Source organism: Heteronotia binoei, chromosome 21, assembly GCF_032191835.1.
Source record: "Heteronotia binoei isolate CCM8104 ecotype False Entrance Well chromosome 21, APGP_CSIRO_Hbin_v1, whole genome shotgun sequence".
NCBI classification, from domain to species: domain Eukaryota; kingdom Metazoa; phylum Chordata; class Lepidosauria; order Squamata; family Gekkonidae; genus Heteronotia; species Heteronotia binoei.
Genome location: NC_083243.1, coordinates 88,507,430 through 88,533,180, shown reverse-complemented (window position 1 = coordinate 88,533,180; position 25,751 = coordinate 88,507,430). Strand labels below are relative to the sequence as shown.

At 45.6% G+C, this 25,751-nt stretch overlaps 1 protein-coding gene across 1 annotated transcript in view; it reads left to right on the top strand.

Moving 5' to 3' along the window:
* Nucleotides 1–25,751, top strand: part of GALNT16 (polypeptide N-acetylgalactosaminyltransferase 16) — a 357,202-nt gene that overhangs the window by 321,273 nt on the left and 10,178 nt on the right. The window contains exons 12-14 of the mRNA XM_060262949.1: nt 10,569–10,652; nt 11,665–11,806; nt 16,001–16,117. Of these exons, the coding sequence (XP_060118932.1) occupies nt 10,569–10,652; nt 11,665–11,806; nt 16,001–16,117 (343 nt within the window). The remainder of the gene's footprint in view (nt 1–10,568; nt 10,653–11,664; nt 11,807–16,000; nt 16,118–25,751) is intronic.

Sequence of the window (25,751 nt, the reverse complement as noted above, 5' to 3'; positions counted from 1 at the left end):
AACACATTTATAAGTAAACCATGTGCTGATGCTGGGTAAATGTGTCATGGTATTAGTTTAACAGCCATACCTGAAATAGGGTTAGCCCTCAAACACTTGTTTATATATTTGCTCTCCATATGTTGTGATGAAATACCTATGCCTCAGGATTAGTGCCAGAATTTGCAGTCCTAAAGGACTTGCCCTCTGTATGGGCTTAGAGTTTATCAATGCTTTTGCTGTCTCGCAAGCGGAGAAGGAGGAGAAATAAATGAGTAAAAATCACCTTCCAAACACAGACCAATCCAGTGCCATAGGAATGCAGATGACCCTTGCCAGAGCCTCACCTGAGCCATAGGCCTTACTAAGTAAGAGCTTCAGGAAGCCAAAGTGCAGGAAGAGGAAGGGACATCCCTGCAGACAGGAAGAGGAAGGGACACTAATAAGGAACGATAGATTGAGGCAGAAAAATGAAACCTCTGAGCACATTGAAGAGCTTTGTATTCATCTCCTTTTACACAAACACCAAGGATGAGCAAGAAGGAATCTGTCTTGATTCCAGAAAATAGATATGAGAACATGATCCTGAGAGCACTATGTTATCCTCTGTAGAGGAATGTATAGAGCAGAGATGTCAAACTCTTGTTACAAGGGCTGGATCTGACATAAATGTTACTTTGTCAGACTAGGCCATGTGTGCCATAAAATTTAATGCCAGGTTCCAGAGATATAAACTTCATAAACGACATAGGCAAACCCAGTTAACAACGTTATTTTTTACTCAAAATATAAATGTGAGCAATTGATTCCTAGGAGTAAAAGCAATTGATTTACTGGGGGACCCACAAAAGACCCAGTAAATCCAAGACTAGTTTTTTCCAAGAGATACTGTAAAGGGGGGAGTATCTTACATTTCCATACAAGTTAGTTACTTTTTGTGTATATGGCACTTTATGGAGATGAGTCATCTTTCTTGCATGTAAATAAGGTAGTTTTCAGAAAAAAGGGGGGGGGGAACCATACACCAGCCTCAGCAGCTGAGCACGGCTACAACACATCTCTTTCTCTTCATTTTCTTTCTCTGTCCTACCTCGGAGGATCTTGAAGAGGTGCACTGGACTTCTCCCTCCACCACTCTATCCCCACCAACAACAACCCTGAGAAGTGGTCCAGGCCGAGCAACTGGCCCTGGGTGACTCAGACAGCAGGTTCCTGGCTCAGGGGGGTGGGACTGAACCTGGCTGTCACACTCCCAGTTCTCATCTCCTGCATTTCCCACAGAAGCAGCAGGGGTGAGGGGAAGGCCTAACAGAGAGGTCATTTACAAACCTCCAAGGGATACTTTATGCACTCTCATGACCCTTTTCCCCTCATGGGCTAAGAACAGGTGTGGGGTGAAGGGAGATGGCCATCCTCCACCTTGATACTTACTCTGCCTCCCAGCTCCATGGGTGTTCAGACATGCAGTGGTGACAGTGGCTTCACTTGTTTCAGAGGTCTGGATGACTTTCCCAGAGAGCACCATGCAGAAGACATCCCAGTTGCCTCCCAATCCACATGCTGGCCCTCCTCCTCTCTCCCTTTCCAGCCCCATAAACCGCTGTTCCGCAGGCCTGCTCTCAGCAGCCCCCTCATAGTCACCATTTGTTGTGGCAGTACTGACCATTTGGCTCTGCCCCCCTCATGTAGTGGCTTTGCTAGTCCTTGCTGAACTGTGTTCAGAGGAGGCAAGAAGAAAAACCCAACACCTCCTCTTTCTCCTCCTTTGCTGCCATTCCCCCTTCTATTTTACCTCAAGCTTCATAGTTCTGCCACCTAGCAATTTCCTTTCTCTTTCTTAACAGCTTTAACCACACACACTTTGCCCACTCCCTCCCCTAGCAGCCAGTTGCTTGCAGGCTGGATACAAGAGAAGGATGGGTTGGTTCTGGCCCCCAGGCTATATGTTTGACTCTCCTGGTATAGAGTTAGGGATTAGAGCGGTGTTTCCCAAAGGCAGGGTTGCGACCCTGCATCAGGCCACGGAGCCCTCAACACCGGTCCGCGGGGCCTCCAGTCCCCTGGCTGCCCCTTCCCCCGCATTGCGCCTCCCTCCCCTGGCTCATGCACCTCTGTGCCTCCTTCTCCTACTCTTCCCCACCTCAGGCCGCAGGTCAGTTTCATGCTGCGTGTGACGGAACCGGCCCGATTCTGTCTTCAGACCCGGTCCCATCAACTCCCTATTGAGTCGCCAACTCCTGGAGGGAGCTATTTCTCCTCCTGCCACTTGGGCTCGCTGCCACCACCTGCTCAGTCTAGGGGTTCAGATTGAGAGGAACTGGACTCCCAGTCTTCCTCTCCAGCTATGAGGCCAGGCCTCAAGGCCTTCTGCCACCCAGTACTTGGGTATCACAGAGACCATAGCACTTCTTCGGGGAACCTCTGGAGGATTGGCACCTTATCCAACTGCATGCCTTCCCCCCTTCCCCGGGGCCCCCTTCTTAAAGCAGCGAGGTCTAAGGCAGTTGGGGATCTATGTGGTACAGAGTTTGACTGCCAGCATTCAAAACAGTAAACATATTTAATTAAAAGAGAAAAAGAAAAGAAAAGAAGAACAAAACAAAAACAGTTGCATGTAAAAGGTTAGCACAGCACAGCACCCGCACAGCAAACAGCATGACAAAGAAAAGGTGGTTATAAACGCATCCTACTGTCCCTGGTCTAAACTTGCCCTGTCTTGTGGATGACTTACTTGGTCTGACTACCTGGGGGCCTTTTCCTCTTGAATAGGCGTCTTCCACAGGCAGGAGCCCCCACACTGGCAACCTCTTCCTTTGAGCGCCAGTTGAGAACTGCCTCTCTTCCTGCCTAACTCACATACCAAGAACAAAAGAACTTCCTGCCGCTCTAGGAGGCTTTCCCCCTAGAGTTGTTGGTTTGGCTCTGGAAGGGAGGGGGGGAATGAAAGGAGGGCTAGGCCCCAAAGCCTGCTTAGCAGTTTCATGTTCCCTCCCAACTAAGATAGCGTTTCTCCACACTGCGCAAAGCCCTTCTGCCCCCCCCCCCCCGCCCTGCCATTCGCCCGATCACTTGGTAATCAGCACAGAGCTCATTCCACACTGGGCCAAGCCAGCGGCAGTTCAAACAGACCATGGCCGAAAAGGGTGTGCGGCTCCTCCCTCCCTGGCACTTCCTTCCCATCCAGGAAATGCAGAGGAGGAAGGAGCCACGCACCCTTTCTGCTGCGGTCTGTTTTGAGCTGCTGCCGGCTTGGCCCGGCGTAGAATGAGCTCCGCGCCAATTTCTGATCGGCCGGGCGGGGGGGAGGAAGGGCTTTGTGCAGCATGAAACTTACCTGCCTGAGGTGGGGAAGAGAGGGAGAAGGAGGCACGGAGGTGCACGACGGGGGGGGGGGAATGCGATGCGGGGGAGTGGCCAGGGGACTGGAGGCCCCGTGGCCCAGCATTGAGGGCTCCATGGCTGGATTTCCCACTGAGAGTGAGCAGTTTTAAAGGTGAGTTGCTCCCATTTCTTTTCCTTTCTTTTCTCTTTCTTCCTTTTGTCCCTCCTTTCTTTCACTCTTTCCCTTCCTTTCCCTTCCTTCCTATTTCCTTTCTCTTTCTCTTTTCTTTTTTCTATATTTGTTTCCAACTCTCCCTTCCCCTCCCTCCCTCCCTCCCTCCCTTCCTTCCTTCCTTCCTTCCTTCCTTCCTTCCTTCCTTCCTTCCTTCCTTCCTTCCTTCCTTCCTTCCTTCCTTCCTTCCTTCCTTCCTTCCTTCCTTGCCTTCCTTGCCTTCCTTGCCTTCCTTGCCTTCCTTGCCATTGCTAATCTGAGTAGGCCTGGGGGTGGGGAGAAACTTTAAACGCCCTGCCGTTTCATGTTTTTCCAGGCTGCCATTTCATGTTTTCCCAGGCTGAGAGCATTTTATATTTTTAATTTTCTGCTGTGTGGTCCTTGTGCTTTTTCTTAATGTTTTATTTTTACAATTGCATTGCAAAATCCCACTATCCTCCTACCTTTCCTAAACAAAATATTGCAAGAATTTTAGGCTTGTTTGTACATCATTTCCTGTCTCCTGGCTCCACCCCCAAAGTCTCCTGGCTCCACCCCCAAGTTTTAGTGAGCCACGAAGGAGAAGTGTAAAAAAAATGGGCCCCGGGGTGGGGGGGGGAGAGGGAAGTTTGGGAAATCCTGGCTTAGAGGATTATGTTTTAACACCTTTTCTTTTACCCTTGCTTAGTCTGTTGTATTCACAGATGTGGTATGCACTTTTTATTTTCTTCTTAAGCTTCTTTTAATTTTTAGTCTGATTGCTGTTAAGCCCCTGTTAAGTCCATGTGTACCAGGACAAAGGGGAGGAGCAATGGTTAAATCCTCCTTCCCCAGAGCACTTGAATAAGCGTGTTGGTCCCCTTGGTAGCAAGTGTGAAAGGAGAGGGTGAGGCAAACCTGGTGCTATGCCTTTAAACAGCAAAGTGGCTCGAACTTTCAGGTAAGGTTGGTTTGATGGTGGCAGTGGCTCAGAGAAAAAGGAAGAGAAATAGGGAGGGGAGGAAGAGGCATCTGGCTGGGCTGGATACCCACTAGGGGTGTGCAAAGAAAACCCTTCAGAAATAATCGTATTCGGAAATATACAGGGCCAAAATATTTGGAATACCGTATATTTCTGAATACCGGTACTTGGAATAGCCGTATATACGGTAGATGTATGGCTATTTCCGAATATATGGCCCCATTATACCCTATGGCCATTGAAATCAATGGCAAAATAGGGTATATTGGAAGCCACCTGGAGGGGAGGGGGTTTGAGGAAGAGCCCCCAAATTTGCAGGGGACCTGCAGGGGACTGTCCCCTACAAAACCCCAAGTCCCAAAAAGATTTGGGTGCCTCTATCCCACCATTATACCCTATGGACCATTGAAATCAATGGCAACATAGGGCATAATTAGAGGCTACTGGGGGGCAGGGGGGTTGAGGGAGAGCCCCCAAAACTGCAGGGAACCTGCAGGGGACTCTCCCCTACAAAACCCCCAAGTCCCAAAAAGATTGGGCCAGGGGGTCCAATTCCTGAGGCACCCAAATTCAAACCTAACTTCACACCAGAGAATCTCTATAGGACCCAAATGCACAACATCCATCTATCTACTCTATGAACCCTGCTGGCCTGGAACCAATATAAACCTGTTGGAGCAAGAATCTACATAAACCCAGTCTGACAGCCACAGTATGACAGCTGGTGATCTAGCTGCCAGGCTAGGTCACAGTGACCTGATCAGCAGACCGGCTTGAGCCGGCAGAAGCCAAGTGATGCAATCTGCTGAGTCAGCACGGCCAGGATTGGCTGCTTGGACTATATATGATCTGTGTGTGCATCACACAGGTCTCTCCCTGTGAGATGGTGGTTAGGCGAAGCACTTTGTCCGTGGAGGTGATATTGTATAGACTGCACAAGAGAGCACTTGTTGTGTATATATGTTAATACACCTTTTGGCACTAGTTGCACGTGTCTGCCTGATTTTCTTTCCTGAAGCCCTGTGTCGGGCAAGTCATCTCCCTCACTCTGCTACTCCCGCTCCGATAGGGTTATGGGCCCAGGGCGGTTCCGCTGCGCGGAGGAGAGAGTTGAGAGTTGAGCTGACTGTGAGTTTGGAAAGAGCCGGAGGCGAGGAACGCCGGTGAAGGACACAGAAGCACCACCGTTCTCTGTTTGAGAGCCAGAGGGACGTCGGCAGCCAGCCGTGAGGAGGAGTCGGCACGATGGCTCAGCAACAGCTTGGAGTAGCCGTTGAGAAGCTCACCTCAGCCAACTACGCGGTGTGGAGCCTGAGAATGCAACACTACCTCAAGCGTGAAGGGCAATGGCTGTTCGTGAGTAACCCCCCTGCTGACTTATCTCCTGCCGAGACTGTGTTGTCGGATAAGGCACTGGCCAACATAGTGCTATCTATAGGAGATGACCAGCTGGTTTATGTGCGAGGGAAGGACACTCCCAAGGCTGCCTGGGACGCGTTGAGTGCGGTGCATGTTAGCACCACTGCTGGTTCCCTCATGGCCTTGACAAGGAGGATGTTCCGCACCGTTATGCCGGCTGGAGGGTGTGTGAAAGATCACATCAAACGGCTAACGGACTGTTTCGTTGAGCTGGAGGCAAGAGGCAAGACTGTAGCTCCAGACGACAGAGTGTACATTTTGCTGTCGTCGTTGCCACCTGAGTACACTCCCCTGATAACTTCTCTGGAGACGGTGGACGTAGCGACCCTGACCATGGAATACGTCTGTGCCCACCTGCTTGACTTCCAAGAGAGAATTGCGGCCGTGAGCTGTCCGGGGGTGTCGGCCGGGCAGCGTGCTGTTATCGGTGTGCCCGGGAAGACAGCCAAGAATGAGCCAGCTTTTGCTGCTGGCAGGCGTCCGAAGGTGGAGGAAGTGGAGCCGACTGCGTTTGCAGTCCGTCGCTGCTATGGATGCGGGTCGTCGCAGCACCTGCTCCGAGCTTGCCCTGAGAGGGAGAAGAGGCGGGGGCGTGTGCGGCGAGAGCGGAGGACCGCCAGCCCGTGTGAGGAAGCAACCCGGCTGGTCACGTCTGCAGTAGAGAGTACAGGGTCTGCTTGGATTTTAGACTCCGGGGCAACGAGCCATCTCTGCTGCGAGAAGGAGTTGTTGAAAAACATTGACAGTCCTGAGCATAAGTATGTGAGATTGGCTGATGGGACCACTGCCAATTCTGTTTGCTCAGGCAATGTGGAATTTCCTGCACTGAAATGTATGTTGCAAAATGTGTTGTATGTACCCTCACTGCAGTCTAACCTGTTGAGTGTTAGCACACTGTTTGACCAGGGATACCAGGTGAGATTTGAGAAAACCTGCTGCAAAATCCTGGGAGGTGGGGGAAAGTTGCTTGTGACAGGAAAGAGGGAAGGTAAACTGTATGTGGTCCAGAGTGATTGTGCCCAGGTGGCTCAGGTGTCGAATGAGCCTGTGCACAATAATTGTATACATTTGCTCCATAGGAGACTTGGGCACTGCGGATTTAGGGCGTTAAAGAAAACCCTGGAGCTTGTGCCTAGTTTGAAAGTAAATCCTTGCAAATGTTACTTGGATTGCCAGGTCTGCAAGAAGACCAAAAGCAAGGCGTGTGCTGTTGCTAAAGAAAGCTCAAGGGAAAGCACACGAGCCCTGGAACTAGTCCATTTAGGCGTTATTGGCCCATTGCCAAAGAGTCTGTCGGGGAGGAGATACTGCTTGGTGGCCACCGACGACCACACGAGGTATGCGTGGGTTTTCACCATGGTGCATAAGTCTGAGGTGTATAAGACATTCACCAAGTGGGTCAAAGCAGTGGAGAGACAATTAGGGGTTAATCTCCTAGCTGTACAAACCGACAGAGGGGGGGAATTCTTATCTAACCAGATGAAACGTTGGCTGGAGAACAAGGGCATTGCCCACCGTCTGACGAACCCGGCAACGCCCCGAGAAAATGGGCATGGGGCTGTATTGCAGAATGTGATGTATTGCATGTTAGAGGATGCACAACTGCCAATGACCTATTGGGCAGAAACCATACATGCAGCTGTTTTTTTGCAAAACAGGGTTTGGTGTAATACTGTGAAAAATGTGCCTTACAGGTTACTGTTGAACAAGACCCCAGATTTGAGTTCTTTAAAAGTCTTTGGGTCACGGGCTCGGGTTGGCATCCACTCCACGAGTAGCGGGGAGGGGGATGTCCGGGCAGAGAGCCTAATTTTTCTGGGCTACAAGCCAAGGGCCAGGTGTTATCGTTTCTGCAATAGCAAAAGCAAGATAACACTTAGTAAGAGTGCCCAGTTCAATGAAGAAAGCAGCTGGCCAAGGTTGCACTCCTTGCAGAAACAATTTGTCCTGCTGCCAAGTAGCGATAACGATGTTGGAGCGCAACCCAGAACTCCAGCCCAGGAGGTGGCACCCAGTGGGGCTGGAGAAGGTGAGCCGAATGCTGGCACAGAGCCTGACGAGCAGAGTCAGGAGGCAGAGCCTCAAATGCAGGAACTGGAGGTAAAGTGTGAGAGTCAGGAGGTTCAACACCCAATTACAGGGGCAGAGCAACCAGCCCAGGAGGTGGGAACAGAGCAACCCGAAGAAGACAAAGCTGGTCCAAGCACAGGGCCACGGGTGTCTGCCAGGTCCACCAAAGGCCAACGTCCCGCTAGGTACAAGTGTCCCTATGTCACTCTGACTGTCAATCCAGACCCACCCGGATTTGAGGAAATGTTAAAAGAAAAGGCTAAGAAATGGAAAGCCTGGGTGGCAGAGTGCGAGGCAAGGGAGAAGGAGGCTGAAGCCAAGCGTCTGAAAGAGCTGGCTGAACAGGAACACGATGATGTGTTTTACAATCATGATGAGTTCCTGAACGAATTCCGGAAAGGGTTCCGAGCTACGTAAATATGAACTGTAATGTTGCTGGTGGACATGTATGTAAACTGTGTAAAGTGTTTTGGTGCACTGGGTTTAAATAGATTAGGAGGTGTGTTGGAGCAAGAATCTACATAAACCCAGTCTGACAGCCACAGTATGACAGCTGGTGATCTAGCTGCCAGGCTAGGTCACAGTGACCTGATCAGCAGACCGGCTTGAGCCGGCAGAAGCCAAGTGATGCAATCTGCTGAGTCAGCACGGCCAGGATTGGCTGCTTGGACTATATATGATCTGTGTGTGCATCACACAGGTCTCTCCCTGTGAGATGGTGGTTAGGCGAAGCACTTTGTCCGTGGAGGTGATATTGTATAGACTGCACAAGAGAGCACTTGTTGTGTATATATGTTAATACACCTTTTGGCACTAGTTGCACGTGTCTGCCTGATTTTCTTTCCTGAAGCCCTGTGTCGGGCAAGTCATCTCCCTCACTCTGCTACTCCCGCTCCGACAAAACCTAGTTGCCAATGCCAACATCACTGCAACACAAAACACAATCTGCTCAAGGTCTGTTCTGCAGACCTCACTGCAGCAAACCCAGATGTCAGCTCTCCAACCCTGCCCCAAACAACACGGGGAGAGCTGGCCAAGCACAACAAGCATGCTGGTTCTGGGTCTCTCACCCAGATGCCAGCTTCCCTGCCACAGAACATGCAATCTAGAGATGAAACTTTCCAGCCCTGCCCCAAACAACACAATTCTCAAACAAGAGAAGCGGTGGACAGATCTAAACAACAACAGATCCAAACAGATCACTGAGAAAAGGCCAAGAAACTCAACTGTTAAAAAAGTGACCTTTTCAACAATAAAAAACCTCAGGCCAAATCAGTCAACAACACCCCCCCCCCCCAAAAAAAAAAAACAGAACCAGGAAAAGCCACAACAGGACACAAAGCTAAACCAACAGCAACAGATCCAAATCACTGAGAAAAGGCCAACAAACTCAACTGTTAAAAAGTGACCTTTTAACAATATAAATTAGGCCAAACAGGCCTCCCTCCGAGAACCAGAACCAGAAGAGAAAAGGAACAACAGCAGCACAACACAGCAGCAACAAATCAAACACAGAATCCTTTTAAAACAGCATAAAACCTTCACTTTTAACAATACAGGAACTTTACCAACCCCCTCCCCCCAAAAAGACCTTCACCCTAACCCCAAGAAATCCAATCCACCCATATCAGGAAAAGTAAAAGGACACTCTCACTAAAATAAGATATAGGCAAATTGGCAGCCCCCCCACCCCAGGCCCCCACCCCCATCAGAACCCCCTAACCCCAAATAAGCTACCCAGTAGCCACCCACCCGAATCTGGATAAATAAAGGGACTCTGAGTCTTAAAAAGTTCTTTTACTAACTAAAATAAAAACAAGAACCCCAAGACTGTCTTATCTTAGATGTCTTCTCTTCTCCAGGCAGGTCAGGCAAGGCTGAGAGAGAGCAGCAGCAGCTGAGGCCAAGGGCCAGCGCAGCACAATCTCTCTCACACACCAACACCAACACAGCAGCAATGGAATGGAGTCCAGTCAGGCAGACTCCTTAAAAAGGTTCTCTGGCCCTACACAGAGCAGTTTCAAAAAATACTACTGCTCTGTGATTGGCCAGAGAACACTTTTACTTGGATACCCAAGTGAACAAAAGAACAACAATGTTACTGATGGCTGGGGGAATTAGCCCAGCCATCAGCTAACCAACAGCCCTGCAAAGCATGCATTTGCAAATACATGCTTTGGATTGGCTGCTGGGGCTCCTCTCCCCCTCCCTCCCTGATCCCAGGGAGGCTATGGGAGAGGCGGGAAAAGGCTCCCAAAGATGGGAAAGGAGGCAAGCAGCTCCCATGAGGCTACAGAAGCTCCTTTCCCGCCTTTTCTATGGACTTCCATCTACTTCCGAATATTGATTCGGAAGTATATGGCTTCCAATTGGAATAATGGCTTCCAGTTGGATTCAGAAGTATATGGCGCTGTATACTTCCAAATCAGGGGTGATTTGGAGGTTTCTTCAATTCGGCTGAACCAAATGCACACCCCTAATACCCACCACAGCAGAATAACTTTTTTACTCCTGAACCAGGCAGAAATGAGAGCTTACAAGCCAAGTTTACATGTGTATCATGAAATCTTTTTCCTTCATGCTCATGACAATATGCATTCCTTCCAGCATTGCAGACCGACTAGAGCAGCGCAGGAAACTGAACTGTAAATCCTTCCAGTGGTACTTGGAGAATGTCTACCCTGAGCTCAAGTGAGTACTCTTTAAGTTTCAAACAAAACTGTGGGATTCATATTTTAATGTTGAAGGAGAAAGGAAGGTGGTGGATACTTTTCCAGTAGCTAAATATGCCTGTGGCATCTTGAAGGCACCATAAATTAGAGGTTCCTTTCAGAACCATCTTCCCTGGCCTTACCATCTGACCCTTGTCTCCATTTAAACCAAATATCACTTAGCAATCTGGGACTATGTAACAGAAATTGAGTCCCATCCTAGAGTTTTTATGATAGTAGATGAAAAACAGGGTAGGTTGACATCAAATTTCTGAAGAGTGAAAGATCAGAAATACAAGATAGTTTCCTTTTCTGAGGTAATCTAGAAGAGAAACATGGGCCCAACCTGCTGAGAGAATAATAGAACTGGAGAGCTGTATCAGTGGGAAAGGAAATGAGGCTATTTCTTGAGAAATAGCTGTAGCAGTACGAAGGGCATTATAATCCATTCTTGTTAGAATTAATAGGGTTTGATTCGGAAAATTTCTGCCTAATAATTTGAAAAGGTCAGGGATGCTTTCTGGAGTGAACTAAGTAATATTACTGAGTAAATATGGTATAAGATTCTCTCTAGTCTGAAATTTTCATCACTGAATCAGCTAAAGAGCAAGAGTAGTTTAAGTAAAGGGCAAAGTACACCTTGAAGGAAAAAGAGAGGTCCTCATACAGTTTGGTGCCAAGGAAAAGCAAACAATTGAGGCTATGTTTGTACAAATAGTGGTATGCTTAATGGAACTATGGTACTATCTCACTCACCAGTAGCCTTTTCCTCCCCTAGCTTTCTCAGTAGATGGCTAAATTGTCAAAATTCCTTTTTGTCTCTTTTACCCAGATCTGTTACTGTCTTTCACTCTATATGGGGGATAGCAGTTCTGTGGTGTGTGAATAATTTTACAAATAATGCTTTATCTCTTTCCTGATAACCTTTGCAGGATCGGTATTGATAATTTTGTGTTTTGGGATTTTGTTTGCTTTTATTTTTGGTCTCACAGGATACCAGAAAAGGAGCTGATTCCTGGGATCATCAAGCAAGGAGTAAATTGCTTGGAGTCTCAGGGACAAGATACAGCAGGGAACACTCTAGCAGGAGTTGAAAGCTGTAAAGGGACAGTGAACAATCCTGCTGCCACTCAGGTGAAATATTTTGAAGCCTCACCCATTGTTTTTTCCTATTCCTTACTGAGAAAAATGAATGTGTCCATTTGAGGTATGTAGACCTCAGTAGGTCTTTGGATAGGATTTACCAGACCTCACCTCAGTGCTTCCTTCAGCCTGAAGAGAGATGGGATTAACTAAACCATATTCCATTCTGATCATCTTCCCAGCTACTTGACTGGACCATTGTCGGAAGAGCACATCAGCAGCATAAGACTGGGTTGCCCCTGCCTTGGATAACAGCTGCTCAGCCTTTGCTGACCTTGAGTTTAGTACTGCCTGCATAAATGCCTCAGCTGCTGGAACTGATTTTGGAGGCAATGAAGATCACTGAAACCAATCCCAGGAGCTCTAGAACTCTATAGGTAGCAGGTGAGGTAGGGCAGTAGATTAACAAAAAGGAGTTGTTTGGTCCTGGGCAGTGTTCCCTCTAAGTTGAGTTAGTGTGAGCTAGCTCACAGATTTTTAGCCTCCAGCTCACACATTTTTGTCTTAGCTCATGAAGGTTGACCACAGAGCACAATAATTTATGCAGTAGCTCACAACTTTAATGTCAGTAGCTCGCAAGTAGCTCACAAAGCAGAATTTTTGCTCACAAGACTCTGCAGCTTAGAGGGAACATTGATCCTGGAACCAGCATTAAGAAGGCTTGTGATATGCTTTCATCTCAAGACTGTTTCCTACAGAACACTTTCCTACATGGATTGTACTTCCATGGAGGAAAGTGCATGAAATCTTTGTGCAGGTCCTCAAGTTTTGTTGTACACAAAAGTGTTTTATTGCATATTCAAGTGTGGAAGCTACTAGTTTTTCTTGTATGGAAGTGCCCTTAGTGTTTCCCAATTAACTAGATGCACTTTTGTTCATAGTATGGACTCCATCCTTTATTTTGAAATAGTGCATAGTATTATCCTGTGGTCTTTATTGCAAGATCTGTTTAATATTTGGAAATTACAGTATTATTGCATAAGTCATTGCAGGTAATATAGCTACAGGTCTTCCTAGGCAGGGATGCTCAGATATGCTAAATGATAAATTTCACAGAGTAGCCATTTCTGTTGCATCCAAAACAACAAAGAGTTTTGTGACAATTTAAAGAATAACAAACTCATTGTGGCATATCCTTTTGACTGCATGAACTCAAGTGTAGCATCAGACTCTCATAAGGAGCTACCTATCAGACTCCGTTGTTTTAATCCATACAATTTTATCTTTTAGCTTAATATTGAGCTAGAAGTGACGAAGAAGTTGTTCTCCTAAAACTGTGTGAGCTCCACAGATCCTGGCAAATCTCCTCTTTACTAAGAATACATTGGAAGGGACTCTGTATAGTAGCTGCTTCCTCTCTGAGCTTTCACAGTAGTTCCACAGTGTCTGGATCAATGCTATATGCTGCTTTAAATTGACAAAATCCTCCAGTGGCTTTTGATGCATTTATCTTGGCTGAGGAACTTGCCTGAAAATTTCTTATTCAGATGCTGTCATGTTGCATGGAAGCAGCTTGAGTAAGCAAAAGGTTGCAATAGGATATCAGATGCCAGCAAATGCTTGTTCACACCTGTTAATGATTGGGAACGAGTTTTCAGACAGCAGTCCAACAAGCTGTTTGATTTGACTTGCTGTGCCATTTTGCCAATGTTTGAAATTGCTGAAATTCATTGAACTGTATCTCTGTTCTGGGAATTCTCCCAATTAAGAAGGAGAACATTAATTGTCTGCTGGGAAGGGTAGCGATTAGGTGGGAGGATAAATCAGTGAAGTGGGCTTGCACTCTTGAGTTCTGTGGTTGTGTATGTTGTATCCCTGATGATAAATTGCCTGTTTTGCCATCACAGACAGCTGCTGGTAGATGTTTTAGAAATTGGTTGATGAATTTTCCTATTGTGTAAAACAAGCAGAAACTATTACCTGTTGTAGAAATTAAGAGGCACAAACCTGGATCTGTTCTAGTGCAGCCTGTGCCAATGGTGAGTGAGGACAGCTTGAAATCCTTGGGCAGGTTACAGCCTATGGGGCAGGCTAGCATGTTTTAAAGGTGTTGTTACATATGGAGCTTGGGGTTTTGCAAATCTGGTGCATGTTTTGCTCAACATCTAATTAGTATCCTTGACATATACAAGGAGCTAGCTCCAGTGACTTCACTGCTGTGCCAGCGAAGCCTTCCTCCAGTGCAAGCAGCATTCCTTTGGTGAAATGAGCTTGCATCCACTGGAAGTGACATGCTCCGCTGGGAAATAGGGGAAAGTCTCAGTCCAGTTAAAGTAACAATATCCAGTCCTGTTTCTTGCCTGGAGCCCTCTGAGGTTTCACTCCTTTAGGCTTTAGATTTTTTTTTCAGTCCAGTTTCTTCTGAAGAACTGACATTTAAAAATGTCCAAAGCCTAGTTTATTCATGACACTGGCAAATGACAACCAAGATCCTGTTGAGACGTTTTATATAGATGCTTATTGCATGTTCCTTCTCATACATGTGCATCACTTGTATGCCAGATCCTGACATATACAGCACTAATGTGGTGCAAACATTGCTACTGTGCTGCATTCCTTTCAAAGTGAAACCAACCACAATGAGGAGCATCAACACAAAGAAGCATTTTTGTGCAGCAGAAGTGAATGTGTACTCAAGCCACAGCCTTCAGTAAGCATGTTTTCCACCTAAGATAGACTGAGCAATGTGCCAGTATGTTTATCTTCATTGGAAGCCATATAGCCCTACATGTCGTAGCACTTGAGCCCTTACCTCCAGTGTCTTAATGATTAGCTTGAAAGTGAAGGCAAGTGCCATATCTCTGGGTAGGCTTCCCAAACCCTGAATTAGCAGCCTCCTCCCCCACTCTCCAAAAATCCAGAAGCGGGGGGGGGGGGGGGAACGGCGCCAATTTTGGTGCCACTCTCTCAAACAGAGACACTCTTTCCCTGCCTGCCTTCCTCACAGGCTTCAGGCTCCTCCCTTCCTTTGGGTCACAAAGACCTGCCCACCGCTGGCCTGCTATTCGCTCCAGTCCGGCCTCCCTTTGCGAGGTGCACGCTGGGACTTGTAGTCCTCACGTCCACTCCGGCTGCCGGACAGCGTCTCTTCGGGGACTACATTTCCCGGCGTGTCCCGCGCGGCTCCTTCCGTGGCTGGGCAACTGTGTGTGGCAGCCAAATGACAGTGCGGGGCCGGCAGAGGCGATTCTAATGAGGGGAGCCAAGCCGTAGCCGGAGAGCGGAGGCGAGGCAGCCGCCGGCATGTTCAGGCGGTCGCGCAGCTGGGGCAGTGGGCATGGCAGCGCCGCCCGCAATGTCCGCTCCCTCGACAACCTCAAGTGAGTCTCCTGGGCGGGGGAGGCAGGAGGAAGGGGGCTCTAACACGGGTTCGGGACTGGGAACGTGGCCTTGATCTTGGCTCCACCCCTAATGTCTCCTGGCTCCACCTCCAAAGTCCCCAGATATTTCTTGAATTGAACTTGGCAACCCTATCTCTGAGACTGGACCCCCTACTATGCGCATGGCAAGCCCTGGATTGTATATATCAAATTGTGCCAGTGTGTGCCAGTACATTTGGCTAAAGTGGTGACTCCTACAGTCATTTTATATAGGAGCATCCCTGGGTACATTTTCACATGGAGAAAGTGCTGTAAACCAGAAGCCAATTATTAGATTTTACAATAATTTACACAATCACAGATGTATCTAAAAGTACTATGATTACAGAAATCTCTATGGTTGTCCCTCTATGTCCCAGGGGAAGAATCACCATCAGTTGAGGCCTCCGCACAGTAGTTTTTTAATTCCTAGAGTAGTACGATCACAAGCACATGTATGCCCAGAATCAATCATGTGGAGAAACGCAGGTGGCAAAAATATGTAACTTTATATTTAGTATTTATTGAAGCATTTGTTTTAATAACCAAACCAATAGCAGAGAAAGAGAGAGATGGATAAATGGATGGATGATGGAGGAGAAAGTGGGATGAGGTGAGGAAGGTGAGCAGTAAGAAGTTGAGGGGAATCAGGCTTCATCTTCTCATCAAACCCCAAATGGAGAAACTTTCAGTCCTAGTATCGAAGATTGTATTTATTCCTTGAAACAAGCAAACAAGAATGGATTTAGCATTAATGGCTGAAGAAGGACATTTTGTATTTCTAACCTTACACTGAACTCTGTTCTTTTCTTCTGCTACCCCAAAGGAATGGATATTCAGTGATCCTTTAATCAGGCAGCAAGACAAGTGTCTTTCAATCACTTCATTCTCCACTGGGTCTCAGATCACAATTGAGGCGTGCAACCAGAAAGATGGCAGACAGGTACTGTACTAACTGAAGACCAGTCCTAATGTTTTATTCTACTGCTACCTTAATCTCACAGTAGCATATTTTATAAGTGATATTGGGAATGCAGCTCCTAGTCTGTGAGGGTGGGATGCCGTCAAAGGAGATCTGGAATTCCAGAGGTGGGTAGCAAATTCTAGGGGAGAGTGGTGAAAAGTTTTGACTAAAAAGTCTGTAAATCTCTCATGGTATATGTGCGCACAGCTGTTTAACTGAGAAATATAATTGTAGACAGATGTGGCCAATGCCTTTTCCTAATAACTTTGAATACTAAAGCCTTGAAATCTTCCTCAAAGCTCCATTCAGTCATCTTGGATTCTGGGATGCTTCTGACTCCAATTCCCTCCTGGGCAATGCATGTGATTCAGGCAGTATTCTTGCTCCAAGGGTATGCAGAGAAAATGATGGTCACTTGAAGTCAGCCTCTAATCCTGATGCATGTGCAAGCCATGAATGATTCAAATGCCACTGAAAGAAACATAAATGTTGAAGCAGCTCGTTGATGCTTTGCTCTTCCTGATGCATGTGTTTCATTCTTTCGCTGGGATAAAGAAATCCTGTGTCAAAGGGCCATTCTGGACATTGTTTTGGAAGTACAGGACTGTTTAAAGTACACATTTGGAAGGAGCTGGGAAATTGCTGAAGATACACATATGTGTAATATGCAAACAGACCTGAGCCTCAAGGGATTATGTAGATGAGCAGTGAACTCATCTAAGTTGTGAGAGGTGTGCTCACAGCTGTTTTATGGCTGCATCTCTACGCTCATGTTAAAAACATAGGTGAAAAAAGGTTAACAGTTTCTCATGTACAATAGGATCATCAGGCATTGTTATTTATCTACAAATAAATAAAGCGTTTGTACAGAGATCATAATGCAGTTCCTATAGCCAGTGTGATGTAGTGGTGGACTCTAATCTAGAGAACTGGGACCGTTTTCACACACAGCTTACCTCGCAGTCACAATCCTGTTCCCTCTGCAGCGTCCGGTCGGATTTCCCACCATCTGCGCCGGAGTTACAGGAAGTGCTGCGGCTTTTGCATAGCAAACGTAAACTGGGTTTTAGCGGTTTACGTTTGCTACGCAAAAGCTGCGGCACTTCCTGTAACTTCGGGGCAGATGGTGGGAAATCCAACCAGACGCTGCGGAGGGAACAGGATTGTGACTGCGAGGTAAGCTATGTGTGAAAACGGTATATGTTTGATTCTCCACTCTTCCTCTGGGTTTGATTCACCACTCCTGCTCCACATGAAACCTGCTGGTTGGCCTTGGGCCCAGTGTGTAACCTAACAATTTCGGGGAGGGGGGGGTGCTGAGGCTGGGCCAGAGGTGTTGCTGTCTTAGGTCCTTAAAAGAACCGGGATCCAGTGACATCATAGGAAGGATCCAGTGATATCACAGTGAGGGTCCTCCATTATCACCTTCTACCTATAAAAGTGGGGCCATGGGGTATTTTGGGAGAAACTCCCCAGAAATTTAGGGGGAACCCCCACACACAAGCCCTGAGACACTTCGGTGAGAAGGGCGGGATATAAGTCCACTAAATAAATAAATAAATAAATACCCGTGGGCTGGGCCAAACCCACAAAAGGTGGGAGTTAGCCAGTGGCTATAGTTGTATATCAGCGGTCTCCTGCTGTGTCCTGTTTTTGAAATTCACTTTTAGAATAGTCACTTTAAGATCTACAAATATACTTATAATGTGCATAGGACAAACTAATGGTCAGAAATTTAACAGTAAAAGGTAGCATAGAAAAGCCTTTAGAGAAACTTTTTATGAATTTCCCCAGACGTTCAGTTACAAGTGTCTTGTTTCTGTCTCATTGATAAGGGTAACATTGTACTGAAATTTACAAAATGATAGCATCACAAATACCTTTGTTTGATAAGTGCATGGCTGGACTGTCTGATCTAGAGCAGAATACAAAACAGTTTGCTGGGCACTCAGTTTTTGAGCAATGTATGGAGTTCAGAGTCATATCTTACAAGTAAATGCAAGTACATTTTGAGGCAATTCAGAACAGTGCCCATTGCCATGACCCCAGAGAAAACTCACACTTATGCCATCTAGGATTTTATATATACCTTGCCTTCTTAGAACACTGCTTAGAAACTCCACCTTAAAAACACAGACATTCAGAGCAGCTTATTAATCAAAATCATGTAATTCAGTTTATGGGAAATTACTGCATTCCTGTGCATGGTTAATTTCTACTCTTTAGGTTCAACTTGCAAGACACATTTGGCTTCAGCAAATGATCTTCAGGCAGCTGAAATACAATTTTAACAATGAGGAGTCTCCCTTCCTCTTGGTTAAGTTTGTTGTCAGATATAATGGAGATTCCTCCAGACCTATCATTCTGGTCTATACTTCAGGATGTTGTAGGTATGCAATAGGAATCTTCAGCATCAGAAAGGACTTTCCTCTTTCTACTTACAAATCTATCCATGGCAAAATGAATGGAACAGTGGACTGCAAACAATTCAAAGGAAAAGGACGAGAAGTTACATATTAAAATAGGACAGGAGTAGCTGTGTTAATCATGTAGTCCTTGCAGCTTTTAAATTTTTGTAATAGCATTTCAAATTTGTCAGTGTTTTATAGCTTTTTCTATCTGCAGCGGGCATGGTAGTTGGCCCCTTTTTTGGAGCATGGTGACTTAGCAATGGTGATCCATGCTACGGTCACCTCAAGAATACACTACTGTAATGCCCTCTACATGGGGCTGCCCCTGACTCTGATTTGGAAATTGCAGCTAGCGCAGAATGCTGCAGCACGGTTGTTAATGGGGCTTCCTCGTCAAGAGCACATTAAACCTGTGTTGAAAGAGTTGCACTGGCTGCCTATTGCATTCCAAATCCATTTCAAGGTGCTGGTATTGACCTTTAAAGCCCTATATGGTCAAGGGCCTGTCTATCTATGGGACCGCCTTTCCCCATATGTGCCCCAGAGAGCACTGCATTTGGGAGCTCAAAATCTGCTCTCTATCCCAGGACCAAGGAAGGCCAGACTGAATTCTACAAGGGCTAGGGCCTTCTTGGGGGCAGCACCAACAATGTGGAACACCCTCCCAGAAGCCATAAGGGCCCTGCAGGATCTTTCCCAATTCTGCAGAGCCTGCATAACAGAATTATTTCAACTGGCCTATAATAGCTAAGTGGGAGAGGACTATCACTTTAGTTTTTAAAAAGTTGTATTGATTTAAACTACAAAAAAGAAGCATTGCAGAGGATACATAAAAAGAGGGGAAAAGAGGGGAAAAGAAGGAAAAGGGGCCTTTACAGAGTGGGGAAAACAGGAACAGAAACCAGTACAAATATATCAATTATAATTCCACCTCCCAATAAAATGCTCAAATCTTTCTACCTACAAGTATAAAAATCTCCTTAAATTACCTTCCTTTCTTCTTTTACCAGAATAATAAAAAAGAATAATTCTTTTAATAAACTAGTGAAGCAATGTAAATCTAAACAATTCTTCTTAAACACAAATTAAATATAACCAGTTAATAAAACAGATTTTTTCTTTCAAGACTGTCTCAACGTCAAATTTATCTAATTTAACTTGCGCCTATAATAAACACAAATTAAGTTGTTGATTTAGCAAAGTCCTTATTTAAAAGAAGCACATGAAAACCATTTCTTTGTTCATAGCAAATTACATGAAATACATCAAATACAACTGAATGCTTTGTCTTTTCATTAGCTGTCGGATCTTCTTCCTTCAAATCACTTTAATATAGGCTGAGCAACATCATTTATGAGGAACTGGGATCATCATATGGACCACTGTCATATAAAAGTAATTGTGAAGCTAATGAACTAAACTGCCTGCTGAAGAAGGTTGTTATCCGCCTATTTAATTTTTTTAGTAGCCCCACAATGTTGTTTTAATTGATTTTAATATTCTCAAGGTTATTGTTTTTAATAATTTAATTTAATACTGTTATTCTGGTTTATTGCTAGCCACCCTGAATCCTTTAGTAGAGAGTGGGGGATATAAATTCAAAGTAAATAAATAAATATCCAAACAACCACCATACAAAGTAAGCCACAATAACATTATTATATGCTAGAAACCAGTACAAGTAGCTGCCCAGGTGGTGAACAGTTATCAATACACACCTACTTGACCAGGTCAAGTAGACATTGGGTGTTTTCGCACTCACCTTCAGCCGGCGCCGCGACCCTCTTGACGACGGAGGATCTGTGCTGATTTCCCACACGAAGCGCTGGAGCAACCAGAAGAGCCGCCAATTTCCGGCGCGAAGCCCGCTCAAACGCAAATCGCCAGGAAGCAGGAAAACGCTTGAGCGGGCTTCGCGCCGGAAATTGGCGGCTCTTCTGGTTGCTCCAGCGCTTCGTGTGGGAAATCAGCACAGATCCTCCGTCGTCAAGAGGGTCGCGGCGCCGGCTGAAGGTGAGTGCGAAAACACCCATTGTGAAAAACTTGTTTAATAGACTTGCTGGGGCCATTAACTTTCAAAAGGATCTGGTTCAGCATCCACTTTCGTGAATGCAGACAATCATAGACTTGAAGATGACACAAAATATCTATCTACCAAAAGAATCCCCAAATTCTACAACAATACAGTGCTCCCCCCCCTCCCAGTTTCTTAGAGGTGCCAATGGACTCAAACTTTGTTCTGTTGCTTCAACCTAACACAACTACCCATCTGAATCTAAATGAGGTGGTGTGCATACACACAAAAACTTATACCCAGAATAAAGCTTGGCTAGTCTTAAAAGTGCCACTGGACTCAAACTTCATTCTGCTGCTTCAGACCAACAATGGCTACCCCATCTGAATCCATTAGGAAATTTTTAAAGGCCTCTGATCTTCATTCCCACCCTCCCCCCCCCACACACACCCAATCTCACCTTTCCCCAAAATTTAAATTGGAGCCAAGCAAGTATATTAACCAAGGCCTCACAGTCTAACTGTTGCTACATTGAAAGTGGGTGTAGCCAGCCAGAGTTAAGGGCTATACTTTCTTTTCCAACAGACACCAAACATATTTAAGGATTGATATGTGCTGAATTTCAAAACTTTAGTTATTAAGCTAGAGAACTAAAATTTTTTGCAGATCACAATTACCTTTTATAATACCAAGCTTCCTTCAGCCCCCTAGGCCAGATGGATAGAGAAAATGGCCATCTCTGCTAGCTGTCAGGTGAAAGGAGATTGTGAGCCACTCTGAGATTCGGAGTGGAGGGTGGAATGTAAATCCAATGTCATTGTCATCTTCTTCATGCAGCTGCAAGAGACCATCTCTTCCTATTGCCAGGAATGCTATCAAATCTCTTTCCCCACCCTCTTGACCCAGGTCTGCCAAGGTCTAAACAGTTACTGCTGTCTCCAGAGATCTGTCTTCCTGAAGACTATCTAGCACAGGGGTGTCAAACATACAGTTCGAGGGTCGAATCAGGCCCCTGAGCAACTGGCTGTCATCTGCTTCCTTCTCCCTATATTTTGCTTCCTTCTGCATAACAGCTTGCTTTGCAAGGCTTGCTCAATTGCACAGGAGCTACAGAACAAAACCTCTATTTTCTCCATTGGCTGAGGCTCCTCCCTTGGGGAAGGAAGGAAAGAGCCAGAGCTTCCTTTGCCCAGTTCCCTGAATCCCATGGGAGAAATACAAATAAAGCACCTTTAAGACCAATGAGTGCTAATGTTTTAAGCATGTTTTAAGTTTAAAAATATATATATTTAATTGTGTTTGTCTGTGTCCTTTATAAAATTTTTATCTCTGCTACCTAATCTTAAATAAGTACACACATGGCCCAGCCTAACATGGCTCAGCCCAACCAGATGTGGCCGGGCCAACAAGGTCTATTTTGTCAGATCTGGCCCTCATAACAAATGAGTTCGACACCCCTGATCTAGCATTTGATATCTGCACAAGTTTCCTGCTTGGAGAAGAAAGGGAAGAGAAGTTCCTATCCATCTATCTATCTATTGTCTGCCCTGCTAGCTCAGCATTTGTAAGAAGGTGGAGCTTGGAAGATCATACACCAATGACTTCCTTCTTTCCAGTCCAGAGGAAAAAATGTACACAGGAGGGATTTTTCATGCCTCACAATGTCCCAGGAGACAGTCCCTGTCAGGCTCTGTAACTCTGTCATACTGAAATTATAAAATACTAACCAAATGGACTCTCCATACTAACCCAAAACCTTTTGTTATATGATAGATAGCTTGCATATCAAAGAGGAGGCGTTTGAAGTGTTAACTTTGTTTAGGTTGTAAAGGGAGCAAAGGAATGTGACCGTTAATAGATACCACCACTGGTCTGCATCTTCCCAGAGGCAAAGAGATAAGCAGAAGCTCTTGTGTGAAAGTTTGCACCTTCACTCCCTTTTGTTTTGAGAATAGTGTCTTTGTTTAGATATCGCTTTGATGTAGATTCCATAAGACTAAGAGACACCCATTCCCAGGTATTAGTCTCAACTTTTGTTTCCAGCTATGAGTTTCCAATAAAGTATACATTGTTTAAATGAATACTGCCTTGAGTCTCCATCACCTGACAGTCCCAGGATCCTTCTTCACAGGATCCATTACCCCATTCATGTTTTTGAATATCATTATCTCTCCTTCTTGAAAATCTAAAATGGACTGGAAAACATTTTCATACACTCAAAGTTTGTCACTATTGCCTGGCACTGGTTGCCTGGGGGAGGCCTGAGCCCCCAAGTCCTGCACTGGTTGCCCGGGGGAGGTTTAAAAACCTGCTCTTTTCCTTCTAAAATCTTGATGAGTCTCCAAATATTCACAACCAAAGGGCCTAAAGAGCCTCATGAGGCAAGCAATTCCAGTTTGGTGACCACTAGTGATAAGGCCCTTGTTGCAGCTGTCATAGCTCTGCAGAACATCTGGAGCTGATCTCAAAACACAGGCAGGCTTTTGCTGGTGGTCGAGACAGCCTTGCACAGCTACACCAAGTTTCTCCTGTCAGTACTAATGGATGGAGAAACTGTGTTTGCCAAACATATTTTGTCACTTTGTAACCAAGGAGGCGGAGGAACCTCCTCTTGGTCAAGGAGGCAACAACCTTAACTCATTCTGAGTTTTCTCTTCCACATATCTGCCTTTTCAGTGCTTTCAGTTTATTGTCCATCTGCAGAAAACACACACCCTCATTCCCCAAGAGATCTAGCTAATGTAGGAGAGTCTGTAAAAACTGCTGCAGCAGATATTTGAAGAAATTTTCAGAACTGAAATGAGGACTTCGTGAATGTTCCCAGATCTGCCTTCCTCTTCCAATGACCAAATCCTCCCCAGAGTGCTGTGGAACTAGGTCACCAATTTCCCTTCACGTGTCTTTACAGAATCTTTCCCAGTAGCATAGAGGACTGCTGCAGCTGCAGCTGCAGTGAAATCCAACAGCCTGTTTAATTCTTTACTATATTAAGTATAGCCTGTTCTATTAGTTATGCCTACCATTGTTCACTAGCATCCATTCTGAAAAGTGCATGAGAACAGCAAAATGTCTATTTAAGACCGAAAAAAGAACCAGAGGATCCAGGAACATGGTTCTTTTTTTAGCTTTCATTATAGTAAGCCCAAAATCGCATACATTAGCTTGCATAGTGAGCACCTGTCTTGTAATCAGGTCATACACAAAGTGCCAGCACTGCTGCTTTTTCTGACCTGTTCTCTCTCCTTTTAGGAGGGTACACTGAGTTGCCCATGGCTGAGTTGCCCTATATTGTCCTGCAAAAGCAGTCTGCTTAACTATAGGAAAGGTGCCTTCTGATGCTCCTTCTAAGCTGTGGAGTCTTATGAGCAAAAATTCTGCTTCATGAGCTACTGGCATAAGAACATAAGAGAAGCCATGTTGGATCATTCCAATGGCCAATCCAGTCCAACACTCTGACTGTTTTCGCACACAGCTGACCATGCGGTCACATTCCTGTTCTCTCCGCAGCGTCTGTCGGATTTCCCATTATCTGCACCAGAGTTACAGGAAGTGCTGCGGCTTTTGCACGGCAAACATAAATTGGGTTTTAGTGGTTTACGTTTGCTACGCAAAAGCCGCGGCACTTCCTGTAACTTCAGCGCAGATAATGGGAAATCCGACGGACGCTGTGGAGAGAACAGGAATGTGACCCCGTGGTAAGCTGTGTGCAAAAACAGTTTCTGTGTCACACAGTGGCCAAAAAAACCCTCAAGTGCCATCAGGAGGTTCACAAGTGGGGCTAGAAGCCTTTCCACTTAGCCCCCCTCCAAGCACCAAGAATACAGAGCATCACTGCCCCAGACAGTTTCAACAATAAGCACTGATGGACCTCTGCTCCATATGTTTATCCAGTTCCCTCTTGAAGCTGGCTAGGCTTGTAGCCGCCGCCACCTCCTGTGGCCGTGAATTCCACATGTTAATCACCCTTTAGGTGGGCATTTAAGTTGTGAGCTACTGCATAAATTAGTTTGCTCTGGTGCCTTTTTCTTGAGCTAAGACAAAAATGTGTGAGCTGTAGGCTAAAACAACTGTGAGCTAGTCCACATTCACAGCTTAGAGAGAACAGTTGTTCCTTCTGTAGTGCACTTTCACTTTTGCTAACATAAACAAGCATTTGCCTGTACTCTGATGTGAAATTGAGACATGAAGGTGGGCACGAGCCCACTAGTTGTTTTCTTTAAGAACCTAGATATTGTTGTTGACAGGCATGATGACAGTACTCACTGTGACTGCGCTTTGACACCTGTAGAAACAAGCCAGGGCAGTTAGCTGGGGCTGGCAAGGGTCAGAGTGTACTCCTTCCTGTCTAGGGCTATGTGTATTCTGCATAAACACAATTCTGATTCTGCCCCTAGATAATCAAAATAATGCACCAAGAAAGCTGAAATATGTTGCCTGTATGAATTACACAAGGTGAGCAGTTTTGCATAATTGCTCTTACAATAATTTATTCTTCCATCTTTAGTACTTTGTATGAATTCTTCTAGTTTTGCTATTCATAGAGGAGATCAAGGAGCTATGAGTTTTAAAATCCCAAATATACAGTATATATTTTGTTTATAATGGAAAAGGGCTTCTCCACTAAAATACATGTATTGTCTTGTGAATTGTTGCACATTTCTTTTTGCTTGAATATCAATATTTGCACTAGAATGTCCTTGCTATATAAAGGAGCAAATTTTCTCTATTAAATGATATTGTGAATGAAGATAATAAATAAATGGGGTTTACTGTGAACTCCATAAAAGAACAAGAGGCAATCCTTGTGTCCCCTCCCTGCCCCCCAAATTGCAAAGTGTTTAGGTGCTAAGATCAGCATTTATTTCATAATAATCCTGGAGCAGAGTTCTTCTCTGGAACTGACCCCTGCTGCATGGAAGTAAATTTTACTAGAGATTACTTTCCCACAGCCTAAATTATTTTTGCTACATTAAATTCATAGCTTGAGAAGGCTTTCCCAGCCTTGCTACTAAAGCATCTGAACCAATGCACTTGAGAGCCAGTGTAACATAGTGGTTAGAGCACTGGACTAGGATTTGGGGATCAGCTTTATCTAGGACCTTTAGCTGCTTGTTAGGAACAGTTCTCCCATTATTTTGCTTGGAGTGGCTTTTTAAAAATCCTGTCTGATTATGGCCCTGGCCTGGAT